Genomic DNA, 24,088 nt, shown 5'->3' with positions numbered 1-24,088 from the left:
TGGATATTGGAAGAATGTGCATTTTATGGCTTATAAAAGTGTTGACAGTGCTGAGTCAAATTAAACTCACTCATTTAAAAAAAAGCAGCTATTTTCTGTATTTGTTGACAGTCTCTCTCTAGTCATGGTTTTAAACATATGGAAATCAAAGTATCAACTCTGCTGTAGCTTTCTTTTATGCCTGCTACTTACTACAGACACGGTAGTCTGAGCAATCTGATTGGCCAGCAGTAGGCCTATAGTGCACTTGATTTGCTCACTGGGCCCCCCCGGGAAGGCAGAGTCTGTACCTTCAGACAAATGAAATGGCAACAGTTCGCCTACCTGGCGTGCAGGGCAGCTATATCGGGTGCACCTACCGCCAACAGCCCGAGACTAATAAAAAAAAGAAAATAGGAACAAGGATTTTTAAAGAAATGTTTAAAATGGAAAAGGAATGCCATGGAGATCAATTGACTGGTTGATGACCACTACTCTATAAAGTTCAATCTCCTGCTTCTCTCTGTGGGCTGATATTTCTGCAAGGCAGTCCCGGGGGATACTGTGCGCAGCTCAGATGGAACATTGGGTGTGACGTTGTCTTGTCTGTCCGTCTCTGTGTCTGTAGGGTGAGTTGACAATCACAACCGACATGGAGGAGCTGGGTAACGCTCTGTTCCTGGACACGGTGCCAGAGTCCTGGACCAAGCTCGCCTACCCCTCCCTGCAGGGCCTGGGGGGCTGGTATGCAGACCTGCTGCTCAGGATCAAGGTACAACACCATAATATACTCTCTGATCAGGAGACATTTTTGCCCTCAGAACAGCCTCAATTTGTCGGGCCATGGACTCTACAAGGTGTCAAAAGCATTCCACAGGGGTGCTGGCCCATGTTGACAGTTGTGTCAAGTTGTCAGGATGTCCTTTTGGTGGTGGATCATTCTTGATACACACGAGAAACTGTTGAGAATGAAAAACGCAGCAGCGTTGCAGTTCTTGACACAAACTGGTGCACCTGACACCTACAGTTGAAGTCAGAAGTTTACATACACTTTAGCCAAATACATTTAAACTCAGTTTTTCATAATTCCTAACATTTAATCCTAGTAAAAAATTCCCTGTCTTAGGTCAGTTAGGATCACCACTTTATTTTAAGAAATTGAAATGTCAGAATAACAGTAGAGAGAATGATTTCTTTCAGCTTTTATTTCTTTCATCACATTCCCAGTGGGTCAGAAGTGTACATACACTCAATTTGTATTTGGTAGCATTGCCTTTAAATTGTTTAACTTGGGTAAAACGTTTCGGTTAGCCTTCCACAAGCTTCCCACAATAAGTTGGGTGAATTTTGGCCCATTCCTCCTGACAGAGCTGATGTAACTGAGTCAGGTTTGTAGGCCTCCTTACTCGCACACGCTTTTTCAGTTTTGCCCACAAATTTTCTATGGGATTGAGGTCAGCGCTTTCTGATGGCCACTCCAACACCTTGTATTTGTTGTCCTTAAGCCATTTTGCCACAACTTTGGAAGTATGCTTGGGGTCATTGTCCATTTGGAAGACCCATTTGCGACCAAGCTTTAACTTCCTGAATGATGTCTTGAGATGTTTCTTCAATATATCCACATCATTTCCCTTCCTCATGATGCCATCTATGTTGGGAAGTGCACCAGTCCCTCTTGCAGCAAAGCAACCCCACAACATGATGCTGCCACCCCCATGCTTCACGGTTGAGATGGTGTTCTTTGGCTTGCAAGCATCCCCCTTTTTCCTCCAAACATAACAATGGTCATTATGGCCAAACAGTTCAATTTTTGTTGTTTCATCAGACCAGAGGACATTTCTCCAAAAAGTACGATCTTTGTCCCCATGTGCAGTTGCAAACCGTAGTCTGGCTTTTTTATGGCGGTTTTGGAGCAGTGGCTTCTTCCTTGCTGAGCAGCCTTTCTGGTTATGTCGATATAGGACAAGTTTTACTGTGGATATAGATACTTTTGTACCTGTTTCCTCCAGCATCTTCACAAGGTCCTTTGCTGCTGTTCTGGGATTGATTTGCACTTTTTGCACCTAAGTACATTCATCTCTAGGAGACAGAATGCATCTCCTTTCTGAGCGGTATGACGGCTGCACGGTCCCATGGTGTTTATACTTGCGGACTATTGTTTGTATAGATGAACGTGGTACATTCAGGCGTTTGGAAATTGCTCCCAAGGATGAACCAGACTTGTGGAGGTCTACAATTTTCTTTTTGATGTCTTGGCCGATTTCTTTAGATTTTCCCATGATGTCAAGCAAAGAGGCACTGCGTTTGAAGGTTGGCCTTGAAATACATCCGCAGGTACACCTCCAATTGACTCAAATCATGTCAATCAGCCTATCAGAAGCTTCTAAAGCCATGACATCATTTTCTGGAATTTTCCAAGCTGTTTAAAGGCACAGTCAACTTAGTTTATGTAAACTTCTGACCCACTGGAATTGTGATACAGTGAATTATATGTGAAATAATCTGTAAACAATTGTTGAAAAAAATTACGTGTCATGCAAAGTCGATGTCCTAACCGACTTGCCAAAACTATGGTTTGTTAACAAGAAATTCGTGGAGTGGTTGAAAAACGAGTTTTAATGGCTCCAACCTAAGTGTATGTAACTGTACTACCATACCCCGTTCAAAAGGCACTTAAATCTTTTGTCATGCCCATACACAATCCATATCTCAATTGTCTCCAGGCTTAAACATTCTTTAAACTGTTTCTTCTTCATCTAAACTGATAGATGTGGATTAACAGGTGACATCAATATGGGATCATAGCTTTCACCTGGTCAGTCTCATGGAAAAAGCATGTTTTGTACACTCAGTGTATATGCATAGAGAGAAAAGTGCATAAAAAAGGGAATTACATTCCATTAATATGTACTTAACTCCGGTCGGAATTCCCCCCAACTGAACCTAATAAACAACTTCTACTTTTGAAAATGGCCTGTGTGGCGTGATGAGTCAAACATTTATTATTGTCAAAATTTACTACACAGTGCAAATATGATAATTGGTCATAAAGTCAGTCTTGTCCAAAACTGAGATTTGCAAGAGAATTTGGAAAAACATGTATGTCACAGAATGAAGGGTTTTCCTTGGGTTGGCAGGGTTCTCCCCAGGATTTTTAAAAAGGTGGTGCTGCTGAGTATGTTGGCTGGGGGCGTCCCGGAGAGGGCAGTGCTGCTGCCCTTTGGACTCAGATTTGCCATTTTCTGCAAAAACTGGCCTTGTATGATATTTATTATCTCTATTTTTTTTCTTATTTTCTACAGTGCACAGCACCCCTCTTACATTCTTTGGGGTGAAGCCTGGTTGGGTTTATTTCAATCCTGCCCACAACACCCATTTAATCAAATTCAGAGCGCAGCTGCACGCTACCCGATTGTAATGCCTATGGTTAATATGGTGACATATATCCCTATGGGGATTACACAATGTTCATGCGACAATATTTTTTAAAATGTCAATAGCTCCAAATTTCAATGACTTAACCTCATACCAACTATAAAATCATATACTAATATTGAAAGAATTTAATGAGACAACTAGGTGTGCAACATGAAAATATTGTTCCATTTACATTGTGTAATTTATTGGACGGTCCCCAACTAGCCCCAAAGATAGGCTATCCAAAGTCAAACCAACTTTGCCACGGTCGCACACAGGCCGGCTGAAGCTAAATTGGGCGAAAAAAGTCGGCTAGCTTGCTTGCTAGTCTAGGCGACTTCGATACAAAACCTGGTTAGACTGTTTCAAGTTACCCTTCTAGTTGAGTGACTGTACAGTTTTGGCAGAGTTAAAGTACAAACACTTCAAAGCACAGCTCCAAAACCCAGATGTTCTGTCGCATTTCCTAATGAGGAGAATTGAATCGATGCTAAACCAGGAAGTTCAGCCCTCCTTTAAAGCCAGGTAATTTCCAATTGAGCCGATATAGCAGCGTTTACCGAGAATGAGATCTCCGCGAACATTGTATTTGAAAGACGCATTATCGATAACACGCGATCGTATTGAATATTCTGTCCATACATACTCTGTTGAACGCTTTTGTCTGTGTATGTGTGTAGGAGTTGGAGTCGTGGACAGCAGACTTCGCTCTCCCCACCACGGTGTGGCTGGCAGGGTTCTTCAACCCCCAGTCGTTCCTGACAGCTATCATGCAGTCCATGGCCAGGAAGAACGAGTGGCCTCTGGACAGGATGTGTCTGTCTGTAGAGGTGACCAAGAAGAACCGCGAGGACATGACCAGTCCACCCAGGGAGGGGGCCTACGTCTACGGACTCTACATGGAGGGTACGGGTTATCATCTTGGTTGCATTCTAAAAATGCCATGCCGGATTTGTTTTATATCTCCAAAGTGATACACTGTATAACACATTTGCTGCAATTGTATCCATTAGCATCCATCTCCTGGAGATGAATAAGTCAGTCAATAACCCACATCAGGTGCAGTCAAACCTTTAATACCATTTAAAAAAATAATCATGATATTTTAGGTTACAAACAGTCATCCATCCACACACAGTGCCCAGTTCATTTTCGGGGGTGACTCACTGTATGAGCTGGTTAGCGCAGGAGTTCCCAAACATTACAATAAAATCTATCGGCAAAAAAACATTAGCTAACATGGGCTAGTTGATCTGGACATTTCTGAATAAATAGCTGTCTAAGATATGGAATGACTGACATGACTGACATGACAAGAGGAACTGATGATGCACTACCCAAATTTCACCTTGTGCATTCTACTATTCCAACTTACTTTCAAGTTCAGTTCCTGGGATGACTCACTGTATGAGCTGGGTAGAGTACCGTAGTAAACACTGCTAGATCAGTTCTCCTCTCAACTGTTCTTAAGGCTCCTCCAGGGATCTCAAAACTCCACACACAGCGGGCTGTCTAGTCACCACACACACACACACACACACACACACACACACACACACACACACACACACACCTCTCATGTACCAGATTCCACTGTCAATACAAAACTAATGGAATGGTTATGGAATGTACAAAACATCCTGTGCTAACGGTCCTCCTGCTGGCAACATGTACTCAGCATATTAATGTTTGTAGTTAATGGAAAACACATAACTAGTTTCCGTCACAAAAACACTGCTATTTCTCAGGCATTAGTAACTAAGTGGTCCATTTGTACAGTATTGTAGATATTCACAACCATACATTCTCATTGTGGAGAGATGTTTTTATATTTTTAGAGTTGAACTTTTTACGGTAGGTATGTGTGTGTCTGGTTGTGTATGTGCAGGGGCACGCTGGGACACCCAGACGGGGGTGATAGCAGATGCTCGTCTGAAGGAGCTGACCCCCAACATGCCGGTGATCTTCATCAAGGCAGTACCGGTTGACCGACAGGAGACCAAGAACGTGTATGAGTGTCCCGTCTACAAGACCCGCATGAGGGGTCCCACCTTCATCTGGACCTTCAACCTCAAGACTAAGGAGAAGCCTGCCAAGTGGGTACTGGCCGCTGTCTGCCTCCTGCTCAGCGTGTAAGAGAGGCAAGAGAAGACAAACACTCAGACCACTTTCATCCGAAATACCTTTTTCATTAATAAAAAGCATCAATGTTGCACAAAAAGAATTACAGATTTCTGTCATCTATGTCTATTGGAGGAATGTGATGAACACAGCCATCAGTGAGGTAAGATAAAGATGTGTGTTGAGCTTGGAAACAGCATGAAACAACTCCACTGTATCATAGTACAGCTTTCTCACTGTCCCAGTGTTCCTAGGAAGGTCCACTAGGGGGAAGCCAAGACAAGCATGGTTAGGACACAGATGCAAGGAACAGTACAATACAAGCATGCACACACAAACCTCAGGTGATAACCTTTTGAATGGGAAAGTGAGGTGTGATCATTGGAAGGCTTCCAGCCTGTTGTCAGTACAGTAAACGTACTGTAGATAAAAACATCCATTTTTAACTACTCAGCTATTGTTAGAGCTAAGCTTTTTTCTTCCCCCCCACCCTTCGCCAGATAACAGCTACAGTAAGTATTTAGTTCAACCACAGACTTATATAACCACATTTAACTTCTTACAGCGAAATGCTTACTTATAAGCCCTTAATCAACAATGCAGTTAAGAAAAATACGTGTTAAGTATTTACCCCAAAAAATTAAAGAGCAACAATAAAATAACAGTAACGAGGCTATATACAGGGAGTACCAGTACAGAGTCAATGTGCGGAGGGACAGGTTAGTCAAGGTAATATGTACATGTAGGTAGATGTAAAGTGACTATGCATAGATAAACAGAGAATGGGGGCGTGTTCGGCCCTCCTTTTCCTGTAGTCCAAAATCATCTCCTTTGTCTTGATCACATTGAGGGAGAGGTTATCCTGAAACCACACTACCTCCTCCCTATTTATTTCACCTTTATTTAACTAGGCAAGTCAGTTAATAACAAATTCTTATTTTCAATGACGGCCTAGGAACAGTGGGTTAACTGCCTTGTTCAGGGGCAGAATGACAGATTTTTACCTTCTCAGCTAGGGGATTCGATCTTGCAAACTTTTGGTTACTAGTCCAATGCTCTAACCACTAGGCTACCTGCCTATAGGCTGTCTGATCGTTGTCGGTGATCAGGCTTACCACTGTTGCGTCGTCGGAAAACTTGATGGTGTTGGGGTCGTACTTGGCCATGCAGCCATGGGTGAACAGGAGGGGACTAAGCACGCACCCCTGAGGGGCCCCCGTGTTGAGGATCAGCGTGGCAGATATGTTATCTACACTTACCACCTGGGTGCGGCCCGTCAGGAAGTCCAGGATCCAGTTGCAGAGGGAGGTGTTTAGTCCCAGGGTCCTTAGCTTAGTGATGAGCTTTGAGGGCACTATGGCAATGAACGCTGAGCTGTAGTCAATGAATAGCATTTTTCACGTAGGTGTTTCCTTTTGTCCAGGTGCAATAGAGATTGTGTCATCTGTGGATCTGTTGGGGCTGTATGCAAATTGGAGTGGGTCTAGGGTTTCTGGGATAATGGCTACAGATGTAAGTGCTACGGGTCGGTAGTCATTTAGGCAGGTTACCTTGGTGTTCTTGGGCACAGGGACTATCGTGGTCTGCTTGAAACATGTTGGTATTACAGACTCGGTCAGGGAGAGGTTGAAAATGTCCGTGAAAACACTTGCCAGTTGGTCAGCGAATGCTCGGAGTACAATTCTTGGTAATCTGTCTGGCCCTGCAGCCTTGTGAATGTTGACCTGTTTAAAGGTCTTACATCGGCTACGGAGAGCCGATGTAAGACTCAGTTGGTAGAGCATGGTGTTTGCAACGCCAGGGTTGTGGGTTCGATTCCCACGGGGGACCAGTATGGAGAAAAAAAATGTATGAAATGTATGCATTCACTACTGTAAGTCGCTCTGGATAAGAGCGTCTGCTAAATGACTAAAATGTAAATGTAAATCACACAGTCGTCTGGAACAGATGGTGCTCTCATGCATGCTTCAGTGTTGCTTGCCTCGAAGCACCCATAGTCATTTAGCTCGTCTGGTAGGCTCGTGTCACTGGGCAGCTCGCGGCTGTGCTTCCCTATGTAGTCTGTAATAGTTTGCAAGCCCTGCCATATCCGATGAGCGTCGGAGCCGGTGTAGTAGGATTCGATCTTAGTCCTGTATTGATGCTTTGCCTGTTTGATGGTTCGTCAGAGGGCATAGCGGGATTTCCTCTAAGCGTCCGGGTTAGAGTCCCGCTCCTTGAAAGCGGCAGCTCTACCCTTTAGCTCAGTGCGGATGTTGCCTGTAATCCATGGCTTCTGGTTGGAGTATGTACGTACGGTCATTGTGGGGACAACATCATCGACGCACTTATTGATGAAGCTAGTGACTGATGTGGTGATCAACTTTAGTAGAAAAACAGTTCTTGAGGGCTGTTTGCGATTTCGTTCATACCGGTGAACCGGTGTTTGAGTGGAGTGGTTGCAATATCAACAGTCCCTTATCTCTGGTATATCTTGGCATCATTTAAAACGAAGTTTATATTGTATACAGCGTAATGGACATTCTGTATAATGCCTAATGTCTCAGGAAAGGCTGTGAGTTGGCAATACTCAGTATAGAAAACAGTCGGCCCACAACCTGCAAGAACTTATACAGGATACTAACATCAACATTAAAACTGTCATTCCAAGTCACAATTCCATACCTAAAACCTTGAGTTTGTACAAAATAACCTGAATGGACTACTACCACCAAGGACTTCAAACAAGCCAAACCCTGCAGAAGAAACACAGCGAAACATGGAAATAAAATCTAACACAAAATTGAGTGAGTAATGTTCAGTCTGAAGCCAAAAAGTAAAAGACAATCTCTAGGTAATTTTGTTATATAAAGCTTCTTAAATAAGGCTATCAAGCTGCTAGGAAAGAATCTGACAAACTATCACTGAAGTGAGGTATGAAAACTCTTGAGCCTAACAATGGCAGGAGACTTTCACAGCCCCCCCCCCCCCTCCCCTCCATCTGTGCAGAGAATATATCCTCTTCAGAATCCCCAAAATATAACAGCCACAGAACAACTTTGTTTGGACATCGTAAAAGGACCATTTCGCCAACACTTTCAAAATATAGCTAGCTAACAACCTCCTTTTTCCACGTGGAAAAGACGGACAGAGACTTGCTAGCTGGGATTTTCTACAAGGAATCTGCCTCCCGAGAAAAGCTTCTCCCAAGTGGTTGTGACACCTACTCCCATTGCCTGGATTCCACCTGGCGATCTGTAAACCGTCTGCCCTGGCCTGTTTCCCCGTCTGCTGTAGGTACCCCTCTCTCCCGAGCTTTCAGTCACCTCCAGCACACATGCACTGTTGAGGCGAGTGACTGACACCATCGGTTACACAGACTCTTGGCCTCCCATCTTATTCTAACCACCTCTCACCAGCTTTGTATTCATGTTACCTGATGAAATTGCTGTACAATATGATTCAAATGTTATAAATCAACACTGCAGAGCGCTCCCTGTCCTCTGCCGTGCCCTGAATGTATTACTGCTGATTATATCTGGAAATGTGCATGTACACCCTGGCCCATCTACTGTTGCTAACCCCAATTCTGATTTGTGCTCTGCTTCACTGATTTCTGCACGTTAACAGTAGAAGCGTATTACCTAAAATATATCAATTGAAAGTGTGGGTTCACAGCTCCAATCCAGATGTGTTGGTCATTACAGAGACGTGGTTAAGAGAGTGTTTTGAACACTGATGTTAACCTTTCTGGTTATAACCTTTTTCTGCAAGACAGATCTTCCAAAGGTGGGGGAGTGACAATCTTTACCAAGGAACACCTTCAGTGCTCGGTTGTCTCCACCAAGTCTGTCCCCAAACAATTTGATTTGCTCGTTTTACGCATTAATTGCTGGTTGTTATCGGCCACCATAAGCTCCTGCCTGTGCCCTAACCACCTGACCAAGTCCTAAAGCAATGAGACTCCCTAAATCTTTCTCATATTATTACCAATCCCACAAGGTATGACTCAAAACACCCAGAAAAGTCTACTCCCATTAATGTTATCCTTACAGGTCATTACAGAAAACACCAGACTGATACCTTAGTGATCACCGTTTTACAGCCTGTGTTTGTAATGGCTGCTCAGTGAAATGACCTGTCTTGACTTGTCATAGATGCTTGCTAAAAAACTTTAATGAGAAAGCCTTCCTTCACAATCTGGCCTCTGTAAATTGGTATAGAATCAGCTTGATCCCCTCTGTCAAACGCTTGGAAGACCTTTTTTTCTATATTTTCAGTGGTATCGTTAACAAATACAAGCCCATAAAGAAAATGAGAGAGAGGAGAAAAAAAAGAACAGGTTCAGCCCCTGATCTGGCAGAGTTACTCCACCTCAAGAATTCAATTTGCAAATCGCTCGGCACACGCATGCTGACTGGCTCTCGTTCATGCAAATTATAAATAAGTGCATTCAGGCTATCCGGAAGGCCAAAGTTAAAGTAACTAAGAAGCAGTTCGCTTCGTGGGTCTAACCCCAAGAAGTTCTGGAAAACAGTTAAAGACCTGGAAAATAAACCCTCCCCACGTCCCTTAATGTCGATGATGTGGTTGTTACTGACAAGGAGCACATGGCTGAGCTCTTTAAAATCACCACTTCATTAAGTCAGGAGTCCTATTTGACTCAGCCATGCCTCCTTTCCCATTCAACATTTCCTCATCTCCCACCCCTTCTAATGTGACTATCCCTGATGCTCCCCCCTCTTTTTCCCCTGCCCGCTACAAACTTTCTTTCTGCAGGCAGTCACTGAGTCCGAGGTGCTAAAGGAGCTCCTTAAACTTGATCCCCAAAAAAAACATCTGGTTCAGATCCTTTCTTATTTAAGGTCGCTGCCCCCATCATCGCCAAACCTGTCTCTCCGAATCTGGGGAGGTTCCCATTGCTTGGAAGGCAGCCACCAGTGCGGCCTTTATTAAAAGGGGAGATCAAGCTCATCCTAACTGTTATAGGCCAATTTTTATTTTGCCCTGTTTATCAAAAGTGTTGGAAAAACTTGTCAATAACCAACTGACTGGGTTTATTATTCTCTTGGGTATGCAATCTGGTTTCCGCTCAGGTTATGGATGTGTCACTGCAACCTTAAAAGGTCCTAAATGAGGTCACCATTGCCCTAGATTTTAAGCAATGTTGTGCTGCTATTTTTATTGACTTTGCCAAAGCTTTTGATACGGTAGACCATTCCATTCTTGTGGACCAGCTAAGGAGTATTGGTGTCTCGGAGGGGTCTTTGGCGAACTACCTCAGAGTGCAGTGTATAAAGTCAGAACATCTGCTGTCTCAGCCACTGCCTGTCACCAAGGGAGTACCCCAAGGCTTGATCCTAGGCACCACGCTCTTCTCACTTTACAGCAACAGCTCAAGCAGTAGGAAGCTCTCTCATCCATTTATATGCAGATGATCGTCTTATACTCAGCTGGCCCCTCCCCGAATTTGTGTTAAATGCTCTACATCAAAGCTTTGTGTCCAACAAGCTTTCTCTAACCTTAACCTTGTTCTGAACACCTCCAAAAGAAATGGTCATGTGGTTTGGTAAGAAGAATGCCCCTCTCCCCACCGGTGTGATTACTACCTCTGAGGGTTTAGAGCTTGAGGTAGTCAGCTCATACAAGTACTTGGGAGTATGGCTAGACGGTACACTGTCCTTCTCTCAGCACATATCAAAGCTGCAGGCTAAGGTTATATCTAGACTTGGTTTCCTCTATCGTAATTGCTCCTCTTTCACCCCAGCTGCCAAACTAACCCTGATTCAGATGACCATCCTACCCATGCTAGATTACGGAGACATAATTTATAGATCGGCAGGTGAGGGTGCTCTCGAGTGGCTAGATGTTCTTTATCATTCGGCCATCAGATTTGCCACCAATGCTCCTTATAGGACACGTCACTGCACTCTATACTCCTCTGTAAACTGGTCATCTCTGTATACCCGTCGCAAGACCCACTGGTTGATGCTTATTTATACTTCCCTACAGAAAATACACTAACCTTCACACATTACATGTGTATTGTTTGATAAAATTGATTTTACCAAACAAAACTTTGCTACACTGTATTTCTGGGACCCTCAGGATGACAAATCAGAGCAAGATTACTGAATGTAAGTACATTATTTACCTTCAGAGGTGAATGTATCAAACCAGTTTCCGTTATAAGTTGTTGCGCACTCTCCTCAAACAATAGCATGGTATTCTTTCACTGTAATAGCTACTGTAAATTGGACAGTGCAGTTACATTATTGTTAATCTAAGCTTTCTGCCCATATAAGACATGTCTATGTCCTGGAAAGTTCTCGTTACTTACAACGTCATGCAAACCCCCTTAGTTCAACCGTCCCACCGATCCCGTAGAGGTTACACAAAAACCTGGACCTACAGGCTTTGGTAAACATTTGCACACAAAAAAGGACTTCAGGGGAATCTCTCCAGTTGGATTTAAATTATTTAATTTCAACTTGAATATTGCAGCCTATTTGTGTATGGGCTGCAATAGTGGCTGAACTCATCCTCAGGCCTAAAACCTTTTTCCTCATTGTTAGGCTATTTGATGTGATATTTTTATAAATAGCAGATAAATACGTTATATGCAGTGCCTTGAAAGTATTTAGACCTAGACTTTTTACACATTTTGTTGTTACGTTAGCCTTATTCTAAAATGTTTTTTTTTTATTTATTTTTAAAAAAATGTTATTAGAAATATACCTTATTTACACAAGTATTCAGACCCTTTGCTATGAGACTCGAAATTGAGCACAGGTGCATCCTGTTTCCATTGATCATCCTCGATGTTTCTACAACTTGAAGTCCATCTGTGGTAAATTCAATTGATTGGACATGATTTGGAAAGGCACACACACACACACACACACACACACACACACCTGTCTATATAAAGGTCCCTCAGTTGACAGTGCATGTCAAAGCAAAAACCAAGCCATGAGGTCGAAGGAATTGTCCGTGAGCTTCAAGAATGGATTGTGTCGAGGCACAGATCTGGGAAAGGGTACCAAAAAATGTCCGCAGCATTGAAAGTCCAAGAACACAGTGCCCTCCATCATTCTTAAAATGGAAGAAGTTTGGAACCAGACTCTTCCTAGAGCTGGCCGCCAGGCCAAACTGAGCAATCGGGGGAGAAGGGCCTTGGTCAGGGAGGTGACCAAGAACCTGATGGTCACTCTGACAGAGCTCCTCTGTGGAGATGGGAGAATCTTCCAAAAGGACAACCATCTCTGCAGCACTCCACCAATCAGGCCTTTATGGTAGAGTGGCTAGACGGAAGCCACTCCTCAGTAAAAGGCACATGACAGCCCGCTTGGAGTTTGCCAAAATGCACTTAGACTCTCAGCCCATGAGAAACAAGATTCTCTGGTCTGATTAAACCAAGATTGAACTATTTGGCCTGAATGCCAAGCGTCACGTTTGGAGGAAACCTGGCACCATCCCTACGGTGAAGCAAGGTGGTGGCAGCATCATGCTGTGGGGATGTTTTTCAGCGGCAAGGACTGAGAGACTAGTCAGGATCGAGGGAAAGATGAACGGAGCAAAGTACAGAGACATCCTTAATGAAAACCTGCTCCAGAGTGCTATGGACATCAGACTGGGGCGAAGGTTCACCTTCCAATAGGACAACAACCCTAAGCACACAGCCAAGGCAACGCAGGAGTGGCTTCGGGACAAGTCTCTGAATGTTCTTGAGTGGCCCAGCCAGTGCCTGGAATTGAACCCAATCAAACATCTCTGGAGAGACCTGAAAATAGCTGTGCAGCAACGCTCCCCATCCAACCTGACAGAGCTTGAGGATTTTTATTTAACCTTTAACTAGGCAAGTCAGTTAAGAACAAATTCTTATTTACAATGACGGCCTACACCGGCCAAACCCGGACGACACTGGGCCAATTGTGCGCCGCCCTATGGGACTCCCAATCACGACCGGTTGTAATACAGCCTGGATTCGAACCAGGGTGTCTGTAGTGACGCCTCTAGCACAGATGCAGTTCCTTAGATCGCTGCGCCACTCAGGAGCCGATCTGCAGAGAATGGGAGAAACTCCCCAAATACAGATGTGCCAAACCTGTAGCATCATACCCAAGAAGACTAGAGGCTGTAATCACTGCCAAAGATGATTCAACAAAGTACTGAGTAAAGGGTCTGAATACTTATGTAAATATGATATTTCCTTTATTTGTAATATATTAGCAAACGTCTAAAAATCTGTTCTTGCTTTGTCATTATGGGGTATTGTACGTAGATTGAGGGGGGAAAAAAACTAACAATTTTAAATACATTTTAGAATAAGGCTAACAAAATTTGGAAAAAGTCAAAGGGTCTGAATACTTTCCGAAGGCACTGTAAAGCTATAGATAGTACACTGCGTTATGAAACAATCCCTAGTAAGCTAGTGTTTTGAAGGTGGACCGACATTCATTTTTGCATTAAGACTGGTTTTACGCACAACTTTCTATCCAAGCTGGGAGAGACCATGCGGGGGGGGGGCTCTGACCATGCGGGGGGGGGGCGGCTCTGACCATGCGGGGGGGGGGCGGCTCTGACCATGCGGGGGGGGGGGGCGGCTCTGACCATGCGGGGGGGGGGGGGGGGGGGGGGCGGCTCTGACCATGCGGGGGGGGGCGGCTCTGACCATGCGGGGGGGGGGGGCTCTGACCATGCGGGGGGGGGGCGGCTCTGACCATGCGGGGGGGGGGCGGCTCTGACCATGCGGGGGGGGGCGGCTCTGACCATGCGGGGGGGGGGGCGGCTCTGACCATGCGGGGGGGGGGGCGGCTCTGACCATGCGGGGGGGGGGGGCGGCTCTGACCATGCGGGGGGGGGGGGGCGGCTCTGACCATGCGGGGGGGGCTCTGACCATGCGGGGGGGCTCTGACCATGCGGGGGGGCTCTGACCATGCGGGGGGGGGGGCTCTGACCATGCGGGGGGGGGGCTCTGACCATGCGGGGGGGGGCTCTGACCATGCGGGGGGGGGCTCTGACCATGCGGGGGGGGGGGCTATGACCATGCGGGGGGGGGGGGGGGCTCTGACCATGCGGGGGGGGGGGCTCTGACCATGCGGGGGGGGGGGGCTCTGACCATGCGGGGGGGGGGGCTCTGACCATGCGGGGGGGGGGGCTCTGACCATGCGGGGGGGGGGGCTCTGACATGCGGGGGTGGGGGCGGCTCTGAACATGCGGGGGGGCGGGCTCTGACCATGCGGGGGGGGCTCTGAACATGCGGGGGGCGGGCTCTGACCATGCGGGGGGGGGGGGGCTCTGACCCATGCGGGGGGGGATCTGACAATGGGCTCTGACCATGCGGGGGGGGGGGGCTCTGACCATGCGGGGGGGGGGGGCTCTGACATGCGGGGGGGGGGGGGGGGCTCTGACCATGCGGGGGGGGGGGGGCTCTGACCATGCGGGGGGGGGGGGCTCTGACCATGCGGGGGGGGGGGGGGGGCTCTGACCATGCGGGGGGGGGGGGCTCTGACCATGCGGGGGGGGGGCTCTGACCATGCGGGGGGGGGGGCTCTGACCATGCGGGGGGGGGGCTTGACCATGCGGGGGGGGGGCGGCTCTGAACATGCGGGGGGGGCTCTGAACATGCGGTGGGGGCGGGCTCTGACCATGCGGGGGGGGGCTCTGACCATGCGGGGGGGGGGGGCTCTGACCATGCGGGGGGGGGGGGCTCTGACCATGCGGGGGGGGGGGGGCTCTGACCATGCGGGGGGGGGGGGGCTTGACCATGCGGGGGGGGGGGGGGGCTCTGACCATGCGGGGGGGGGGGGGGGGCTCTGACCATGCGGGGGGGGGGGCTCTGACCATGCGGGGGGGGGGGGGGCTCTGACCATGCGGGGGGGGGGCTCTGACCATGCGAGGGGGGGGGGGGGCTCTGACCATGCGGGGGGGGGGGCTCTGACCATGCGGGGGGGGGCTCTGACCATGCGGGGGGGGGGGCTCTGACCATGCGGGGGGGGGGGGCTCTGACATGCGGGGGGGGGCTCTGACCATGCGGGGGGGGCTCTGACCATGCGGGGGGGGGGGGGGGCGGCTCTGACCATGCGGGGGGGGGCGGCTCTGAACATGCGGGGGGGGGGGCGGCTCTGAACATGCGGGGGGGGGCTCTGAACATGCGGGGGGGGGCTCTGACCATGCGGGGGGGCTCTGACCATGCGGGGGGGGCTCTGACCATGCGGGGGGGCTCTGACCATGCGGGGGGGGCTCTGACCATGCGGGGGGGGCTCTGACCATGCGGGGGGGGGCTCTGACCATGCGGGGGGGGCTCTGACCATGCGGGGGGGGGCTCTGACCATGCGGGGGGGGGCTCTGACCATGCGGGGGGGGCTCTGACCATGCGGGGGGGGGCTCTGACCATGCGGGGCGGGGGGGGGGCTCTGATCATGCGGGGGTCCAGAGAAACTGCGTTACGCCAGCGGATACCAGGGCTGTTTCTGAGAGGCAGGAGGGAGGATGGATGTTCATCTATAGATAACCCTGTTTCCCGGACCAGGTCAGTCAACAGACCCGGATCCCACCTCACATGCTCAGTGAGAGAGTGTGTGTGTGTGTGTTAATTTCCATTTCTAAATTTCTTCATTTACCAGAACTACACAGTAACAAAAACAAACTATAGATAAACATCTTTGTTCATGTATTTGGATGCTTGTGGAGTATGACAAGGAATGTGTGGCCCCATCCATCATTGTTCCCTCATGGCAGCTGATCACGCACTGACATTTAGTGGCTATTTGTCTCACTGAGTAACATTGTGGTGACGAGACACCTCCCCTTCAGCATTTACCGTAACCATAAAAAGAAAATACTTCCTGTAAGGCAAGTCTACATCCCTGTTAGAACACACACAATAAGCCACCCTTCCCCCGTCTAAGCTGCTTCTGACCCCACTGCCTAGTACACCGCCTACTCTAGCCATCAGCACAATGACTTTTCTCTCACACTCACACAAATGGGTCCAGATGATGACTACAGAATGTTGATGCTGAGGGGTCAAAGGCCAGATGGGTCAGACAGTTTCTCTCAGAGAGACGGGACGTTGAGTAGGAGGAGGGAGTAAAGTGGATAAAGGTGTGTGAGGGGGAGTAGGATTCAAATCAGTGGTAGCTGGGTTCAGCTCCTGAGGTTGATGCGGCCTTGGGCTAGGTTGGGTTTGGGTTGAGGGCTGGTACACATAGCAGTGGCTAGGGACACTTTGGAGAAACCCAGTTCTGCCATTCTATAAAAAGCTGTACTTGTGTGACTAGGAGACGATCGTTCAGAGGGAGTATGTGGGTGTGGTACCTGTGGCGTGGGCATTACCTTTGTTTGGCTGTTTCTCTCAGAAGAATTTCTTGATGAGGGGAGTGACCAGTTTGACCCACAGCTTGACATGGCGATCTGGCTGCTGGAACGTAGAGCTGGACACCTCTGTAGACCTCTGGTACAACATCTCCTGCTCCTGTTACACACACACACACAGACAGAGAGTAATTGTGTGAGTGAGAGAGAGTGAATGAGTTTGTGTACACATATGAGATACACAGCAGGTTTCCCTGCTTGCTCGCTGCTTTGCATATTACTACCAGCTTCACATAGCTCATGATCCCAGGGACTATCAAATTAGTTGCATTTTGTAGACAGGCCTTTTGGTTGAGAGCTGTATAAAACAGAGCCATAGTATCAAGCCATCAAGTCTGTTTAAATAAAGTTGTGTTGGTTTGAATGGCCTACTTCCTGCAAGTGGGCCTGTAGTTCCTGGTTATCTGTTACTATGGCGATCTGGGCCTCCAGGTCCCGGTGCACCGAGCGGTAGCCAAAGTTAGGAGAGCCAATCAGAGTCAGGCACGGCCGCACCTGCCCCCGCAGGTAGTACCACAGCCCTGCAGAGAGAGAGAGAGCGAAGGATGAGGGAAAAGGGAGGGAGGAGAGGGAGATTGGTGGAGGAAGGAAATGGAGAAAAAGGGAGAGCAGTTTCCCAACATCAGTGATTTGTTCTGCAGCTGGGGGTCAGGGTCAACTCTAATGGTCATTGATTCTCTCCCAGCTGGGTGCTGTGATTTCTCCCGTGCAGTGTGTGCTGTGATTACGGGAAACGGCCAGCCCGCACTGCTTTATCTAATAAATGGGACTTCTACGATCGTGTGAAATTACATTCCACTGACGCTGCTTCACTGTGTGTGTGTTCATTTCTCCCCTCTCTCGCAGTGGCTCAATCTGGCTTTTGAAGAAAAAAAACAAGAATTGACCTAGCTACTAATGCACCACTAACATTTCAGTTGTTTAGAATATTCTTTGGGACACATGACCATTTTATTGTATAAATGAAGTATCAGCTAAAGGTTGGTGGTAGTTCAGATATAAGTCCTTAGAGCATTGTTTCATGTTTAAATCTGGTTCTCGTTGACCATGTCCACAACTATAAAGGAAACACTAAAGCACACGCACACAGAAACCCCCAACGTCTATCCAAACCTAGGAGTGACTGTTTCCCTGGCTCGGGGCTAAGGGTGAATTAAAAAAAATATAATAATAATAATAATAATAATAATAATAATAATAATAAATATATATATATATATATATATAATGTACCTACGCAAGTCAGTTAAGAACTAATTCTTATTTTCAATGACGGCCTAGGAACAGTGGGTTAACGGCCTTGTTCAGGGGCAGAACGACAGATTTTTACCTTGTCAGCTCAAGGATTCGATCTAGCAACCTTTTGGTTACTAGTCCAACGCTCTAACCACTAGGCTACCTGCTGGTTACTAGTCCAACGCTCTAACCACTAGGCTACCTGCTGGTTACTAGTCCAACCCTCTAACCACTAGGCTACCTGCTGGTTACTAGTCCAACGCTCTAACCACTAGGCTACCTGCTGGTTACTGGCCCAACGCTCTAACCACTAGGCTACCTGCTGGTTACTGGTCCAACGCTCTAACCACTAGTCTACCTGCTGGTTACTGGCCCAACGCTCTAACCACTAGGCTACCTGCTGGTTACTGGTCCAACGCTCTAACCACTAGGCTACCTGCTGGTTACTAGTCCAACGCTCTAACCACTAGGCTACCTGCTGGTTACTGGTCCAACGCTCTAACCACTAGGCTACCTGCTGGTTACTAGTCCAACGCTCTAACCACTAGTCTACCTGCCGCCCCGACTTCACATGGCGTCGTCTCTCACGCAACATGTCTGGGTTACCACAGGGACAGAACAGCAGAGCCAGAGAACAGCTGTCTGTCAGGGTGGAATTGGCCCTATGAGTGAGTTCCAAATGGCACCCTATTCCCCAATACCTACTTTGTGTACTACTTTTGACCAGGGCCCATAGGGCTCTGTTAAAAAATGGAGCGCACAATATAGGTAATAGGGTGCCGTTTAGGATGCCCACTGTCTGACCATGGAACGTCACTACCAGTCAACTCACAGCCAAACAGAACTAATCACAACAGAGTAGAACCATTCAGAATCAATCTAGGCTCTAAGGCCAAGGATTATATTGTGTGTGTCCCACCCTTGGCGTGGAAGGTCCAGTGTGCTCTGTGGTACTCGTGAAGGTGAACTCTCTCCTGCTGTCCCAGCTGACACACTTTGCTGTAGAACTGTCTGGCAATGTGGATGTAGGCCGCTGGGATCTCCCCGGCAATGCCCTTGGCGCCGAAAAACCCGTTGACCTCCGGGGAGGCGGTGAGGATCCGATAATCGGCGCCCACCCCCAGAACCAGCGACATGTAGGCCCTGGTCAGGTTGAAATACCCCGACGTCAGAAACACAGTTGCACCGGGACCCGCATCTGTCAACAAACGCTGCAAGGAAATAAGATAGTTGTGTTTCAGTGAGAGGACACTACCACATTTTTACATTTATTAAGTCACCCAAAAAATAAAAATATCACATGCGATGGGAGTTATTTGTTGAATATTAGTTGATGAGGGTAGTGGTGTCCAGGTGTGTGTGTGTAACTACCCGTGTGATCTCCTCATCCACCTGTATTCCCAGAGGTTTCATCTGAACCAGAGGAAAAACCCAAGTGTCCTCCTTCCCTCCTTCACCCTTGCTCTCCCGCTTCAAACGTTCGGATTTGGCGATGTCTTGGCGCGTACGAGCCGTGTTCACCACCTCCATGATGTGTTGCCGGGCCGACGCCGAGAAATCATCCCGATTACCTGGTGACAAAATAATGTAGGGATGTGAGAGGAAAACAGACCGACCTGGTTAAAACTAGAATCCTTAGTTGCTACATCCATTTTTGGACTTGTAAATGAATGATATACAGTGAGGGAAAAAAGTATTTGATCCCCTGCTGATTTTGTACATTTGCCTACTGACAAAGAAATTATCAGTCTATAATTTTAAATTATAGACTGATCATTTCTTTGTCAGTGGGCAAACGTACAAAATCAACAGGGGATCATATACTTTTTTCCCCTCACTGTATACCAATGAATTCTTGAAGAATATAACTTATAAATGCCTCATGAGCTTAGTGCAACTGTCACACCCCATCAGATCCCAAAATATCAGCTTGTTTTTGTCCCATGTTTGTAAACAATGTATAGCCTCAAAACGCAGTTAATACTATAAATGTTAGCATGGCTGGTCAGGCCTTGCATCCATAGTTCTGTCTATGAATTTCAGAGTGGTTCAATTTCTCCAGGCCCATCCCTCAGCTTTTTAACAAAACAGAGGCGTGCTGCCCGCTTTGTTATTTTTGCAATTAACAATTCTAGCTTTAACCATACACAAACTCTCTCTCCCCTCTCACACACACACAGTATGTGTGCAGTAGAGCAGGTGAGTGTGTAAAGTTAGTTCTGGGCATTACGGCTATGGGTCAATATCTGGACTACGCTTGCCGGCTGGCGCCACACACGGACGTGACAGAGAGCGAGATACCTGCAAGCCTCAGCATGAGTTCATTCTAAAGATGTGCTTTTACTGTAAAGTTTGCCCTCTTCCAGCAGGAGAACTTCATTCACTAATGATTAGCGCATCTTCCCACTGTGTTTACCAGCAACTCCGTGACTTCACCGCTCTATTTCTGGTCTCTGTGACAACTGTGGTCCGGTTCTGCAGACATGATGTCATTTAGCACCAGACCCAACATCCTGACTGAATGTTCTCTGGTTACACACTATTTTTCTGTCTACCTCTCTCTCTCTTTCATTCACACACATTCCAGTTCTCTGATTTCACTGTGTGTCTGAGCTGGAACAAGCTACACTTTCAACTAATCCGATTCCAAGGACCTTTCCAAGAACAACGCATTACACTACATTTAGAACTTGCCAGCCAAGCTGAGCAAAGAGTTAAGCACCTTGGGACTCTGTGTGTGTGTGTGTGTGTTATGTGCTTATATACGGTACATTCTGAAAGTATTCAAACCCCTTCACCTTTCATTAATTTAGCCTTATTCTAAAATGTGTTAAATAACATTTACTCAATACCCCATAACGACTAAGTGTAAACAGGTTTTCAGAAATGTTTGTAAATTTATTAAAAATAAGTATTCAGACCCTTTGCTATGAGACTCCAAATGGAGCTCAGGTGCATCCTGTTTCCATTGATCATCCTCGAGATGTTTCTACAACTTGATTGGAATCCACCTGTGGTAAATTCAATTCATTGGACATGATTTGGAAAGGCACACGTCTGTCAATATAAGGTCCCTCAGTTGGCAGTGCATGTCAGAGCAAAAACCAAGCCATGAGGTCGAAGGAATTTCTCGTAGAACTCAGAGACAGGATTGTGTCGAGGCACAGATCTGGGGAAGGGTACCAAAAAATGTCTGCAGCATTGAAGGTCCAAGAACACAGTGGCCTCCATCATTCTGAAATCGAAGAAGTTTGCAACCACTAAGACTCTTCCTAGAGCTGGCCATCCGGCCAAACTGAGTCAATCGGGGAGAAGGGCCTTGGTCAGGGAGGTGACAATGAACCCGATGGTCACTCTGACAGAGCTCTAGAGTTCCTCTGTGGAGATATGACAACCATCTCTGCAGCACTCCACCAATCAGGCCTTTATGGCAGAGTGAGGACGGAAGCCACTCCTCAGTAAAAGGCACATGACATCCCGCTTGGAGTTTGCCAAAAGGCACCTAATGGACTCTGACCATGAGAAAAAAAGATTCTCTGTTCTGATTAAACCAAGATTGAACTTTTTGGCCTGAATGCCAAGAGTCACGTGTGGAGGAAACCAGGCACCGCTCATCACCTGGCCAATACTATCCCTACGGTGTAGCATGGTGGTGGCAGCATCATGTTGTGGGGATGTTTTCCAGCGGCAGGGACTGGGAGACTAGTCAGGATCGAGGGAAAGATGAAGAGCAAAGTACAGAGAGATCCTTGATGAAAACCTTCTCCAGAGCACTCAGAACCTCAGACTGGTGTGAAGGTTCACCTTCCAACAGGACAACGACCCTAAGCACACAGCCAAGACAACGCAGGAGTGGCTTCGGAACAAGTCTCTGAGCCCGGATTTGAACCCAATCGAACATCTCTGGTGAGACCTGAAAAACACGGTGCACCGTGTTTTCCATCAAACTGACATGCGTTTTATACCTCTGTAGGGGTGCACCGTGTTTTCCATCAAACTGACATGCGTTTTATACCTCTGTAGGGGTGCACCGTGTTTTCCATCAAACTGACATGCGTTTTATACCTCTGTAGGGGTGCACCATGTTTTCCATCATACTGACATGTGTTTTATACCTCTGTAGGGGTGCACCATGTTTTCCATCATACTGACAGAGTCGTCAGGCTGTAGCTGTAATGACACGTCTCCCACGGCGCCCACCAGATCAGAGAAGAAGTCTGCCACCTCCCAACAGTTCTCCAGGAGCACATAGCGGTCCTGTCTGTTGGTGAAGTACGAGTCACTCAGGTTGGCCCTACGGAGGGACGGCAGACATGGAAGAGACAGGTTGAAAGAGGGATACCAAGCAACATCAACTGTATGACAAAACCACCAACAACAACAGTGTGTGTGTACCCGCTGATGATGAGGTCATCGTCAAACAGGTAGGCTTTTATGTGCTGTACCCCGATGGTCTCGTTGAAGCGCTGTGGGACCAGGAGCCGGAGCAGCCCTCTCAGGTCAGGGGTATGGTACAGAGACACACGCATCCGACTACTGTACTGCTGCAGCAACGGCAGCAACATGGTCCTAGAGTTAGTCTGACCTAGACACAGAGACAGAGGGGGGGGTCACAGACACCCATTGAGCTTGGTAAGAGTTACATGGCATTTTCCCTCTCACATACACACAACCCCTCCTACCTCGTGAGCCGCGTGTGTAGTCTAATAGAATGGAGACCTGCAGGACGGAGTTGTCAACCTCCTGTGAACGCTGCAGAGCTTCCTGCATACAGTCCACCAGGTCCTGTTCCAGGGGTCCTGTACCCAGATACAGCGAGGCCATCACCACTCGCCTCTTAGCCGTCTTTATTCGAGCCTGAACAGAAACAAGAAATTACAGTTTAAATCAGGTATTACAGGACACAAACAAGGAGGCTTCATCATCAGGGGGCTTTAACCCCCCCCCCCCCCCCCCCAAAAAAGTGATTATTTACATATTGTTTAGTACACCACATGACTTAGGGAAAGCTCCACACCCTCTCACACACACACCTTACCTTCATTGCCTGGTAAAACTGGTCAGGGGAGGTGAGGATGTGGATGTGTGTGCCAGGCACTCTGAAGGCGGGCACATGTTCTGCCATCCAAAGGAAGCGGGCATGGAGGCCATCGGTGCCCTGAGCTCCAGTCGACCCGGGGGATCTGAAGAGAGGAAGCGGAGAGGGGTCTGCCTCTGCTAGGAGAGGGGCTAGGAGCAACAAAGACGACCTTGGGGGAGGAGGGTGGGCATGGAGAGGAAGAGAGAGGGAGGAGGGAGAGGAATTACTTCCATAGAAGCCTACAGCTAGAGTGGTAATTGCCTCCTATAGATAAACACTGAACAAATGGCAGCCGATGAATGGTACGACAACGGGCCTCAGGATCTTGTCACGGCATCTCTGTGCATTAAAATTGTATTGATAAAATGCAATTGTGTTCGTTGTCCGTAGCTTATGCTTGCCCATAACATAACCCCACCATGGGGCACTCTATCCACAACTTTGACATCAGCAAACCGCTCACCCACACGAAGCCATGCACATTGTCTGCCATCTGCCCGGTACAGTTGAAATTGGGATTCATCTGTAAAGAGCACACTTCTCCAGCGTGCCAGTGGCCATCGAAGGTCAGTTACAACGTTGAACTGCAGTCAGCTCAAGACCCTGGTGAGGACAACAAGCAAGCCAATGAGCTTCCCCGAGATGGTTACTAACAGTCTGCGCAGCAATTCTTCGGTTGTGCAAACCCACAGTTTCATCAGCTGTCCGGGTGGCTGGTCTCAGACGAGCCCCCGGGGAAGAAGCCGGATGTGGAGGTCCTGGGCTGGCATGGTTACAAGTGCTCTGCGGTTGGACGTACTACCAAATTCCCTAAAACAATGTTGGAAGCGGCTTATGGTAGAGAAATTACATGTTGCATTTATATTTTTGTTCAGTATACAAACATTTGCTATGCAT

General features: G+C 47.6%; 3 protein-coding genes across 3 annotated transcripts in view; 1 reads left to right on the top strand and 2 right to left on the bottom strand.

The window, feature by feature from the left end:
- Positions 1 to 5,620, top strand: part of LOC115201650 (dynein heavy chain 17, axonemal) — a 98,284-nt gene extending 92,664 nt beyond the window's left edge. The window contains exons 75-77 of the mRNA XM_029765459.1: positions 608 to 751; positions 4,077 to 4,302; positions 5,285 to 5,620. Coding sequence (XP_029621319.1) covers positions 608 to 751; positions 4,077 to 4,302; positions 5,285 to 5,532 — 618 coding nt within the window. The 3' untranslated portion in view covers positions 5,533 to 5,620. The remainder of the gene's footprint in view (positions 1 to 607; positions 752 to 4,076; positions 4,303 to 5,284) is intronic.
- LOC115201648 (CDP-diacylglycerol--glycerol-3-phosphate 3-phosphatidyltransferase, mitochondrial) overlaps positions 4,452 to 24,088 on the bottom strand; it is a 28,187-nt gene continuing 8,550 nt past the window's right edge. The window contains exons 2-10 of the mRNA XM_029765449.1: positions 23,150 to 23,360; positions 22,794 to 22,968; positions 22,507 to 22,696; positions 22,227 to 22,405; positions 19,483 to 19,682; positions 19,031 to 19,322; positions 17,248 to 17,396; positions 16,837 to 16,975; positions 4,452 to 5,517 (exon numbers count right to left, since the gene is read on the bottom strand). Coding sequence (XP_029621309.1) covers positions 16,856 to 16,975; positions 17,248 to 17,396; positions 19,031 to 19,322; positions 19,483 to 19,682; positions 22,227 to 22,405; positions 22,507 to 22,696; positions 22,794 to 22,968; positions 23,150 to 23,360 — 1,516 coding nt within the window. The 3' untranslated portion in view covers positions 4,452 to 5,517; positions 16,837 to 16,855. The remainder of the gene's footprint in view (positions 5,518 to 16,836; positions 16,976 to 17,247; positions 17,397 to 19,030; positions 19,323 to 19,482; positions 19,683 to 22,226; positions 22,406 to 22,506; positions 22,697 to 22,793; positions 22,969 to 23,149; positions 23,361 to 24,088) is intronic.
- LOC115200884 (extensin-like) lies at positions 14,987 to 15,384 on the bottom strand (the record flags this gene model as incomplete). The annotated part of the gene is made up of 2 exons (XM_029764000.1): positions 14,987 to 15,097; positions 15,340 to 15,384. Coding segments are annotated over 2 exons (156 nt in total), but the record flags the coding sequence as incomplete, so codon positions are not given.

The sequence above is a fragment of the Salmo trutta genome, chromosome 10 (genome assembly GCF_901001165.1).
Source record: "Salmo trutta chromosome 10, fSalTru1.1, whole genome shotgun sequence".
Taxonomy (NCBI): Eukaryota; Metazoa; Chordata; class Actinopteri; order Salmoniformes; family Salmonidae; genus Salmo; species Salmo trutta.
The sequence above is the reverse complement of the archived record's forward strand: the minus strand, read 5'-3'. Positions and strand labels throughout refer to the sequence as shown.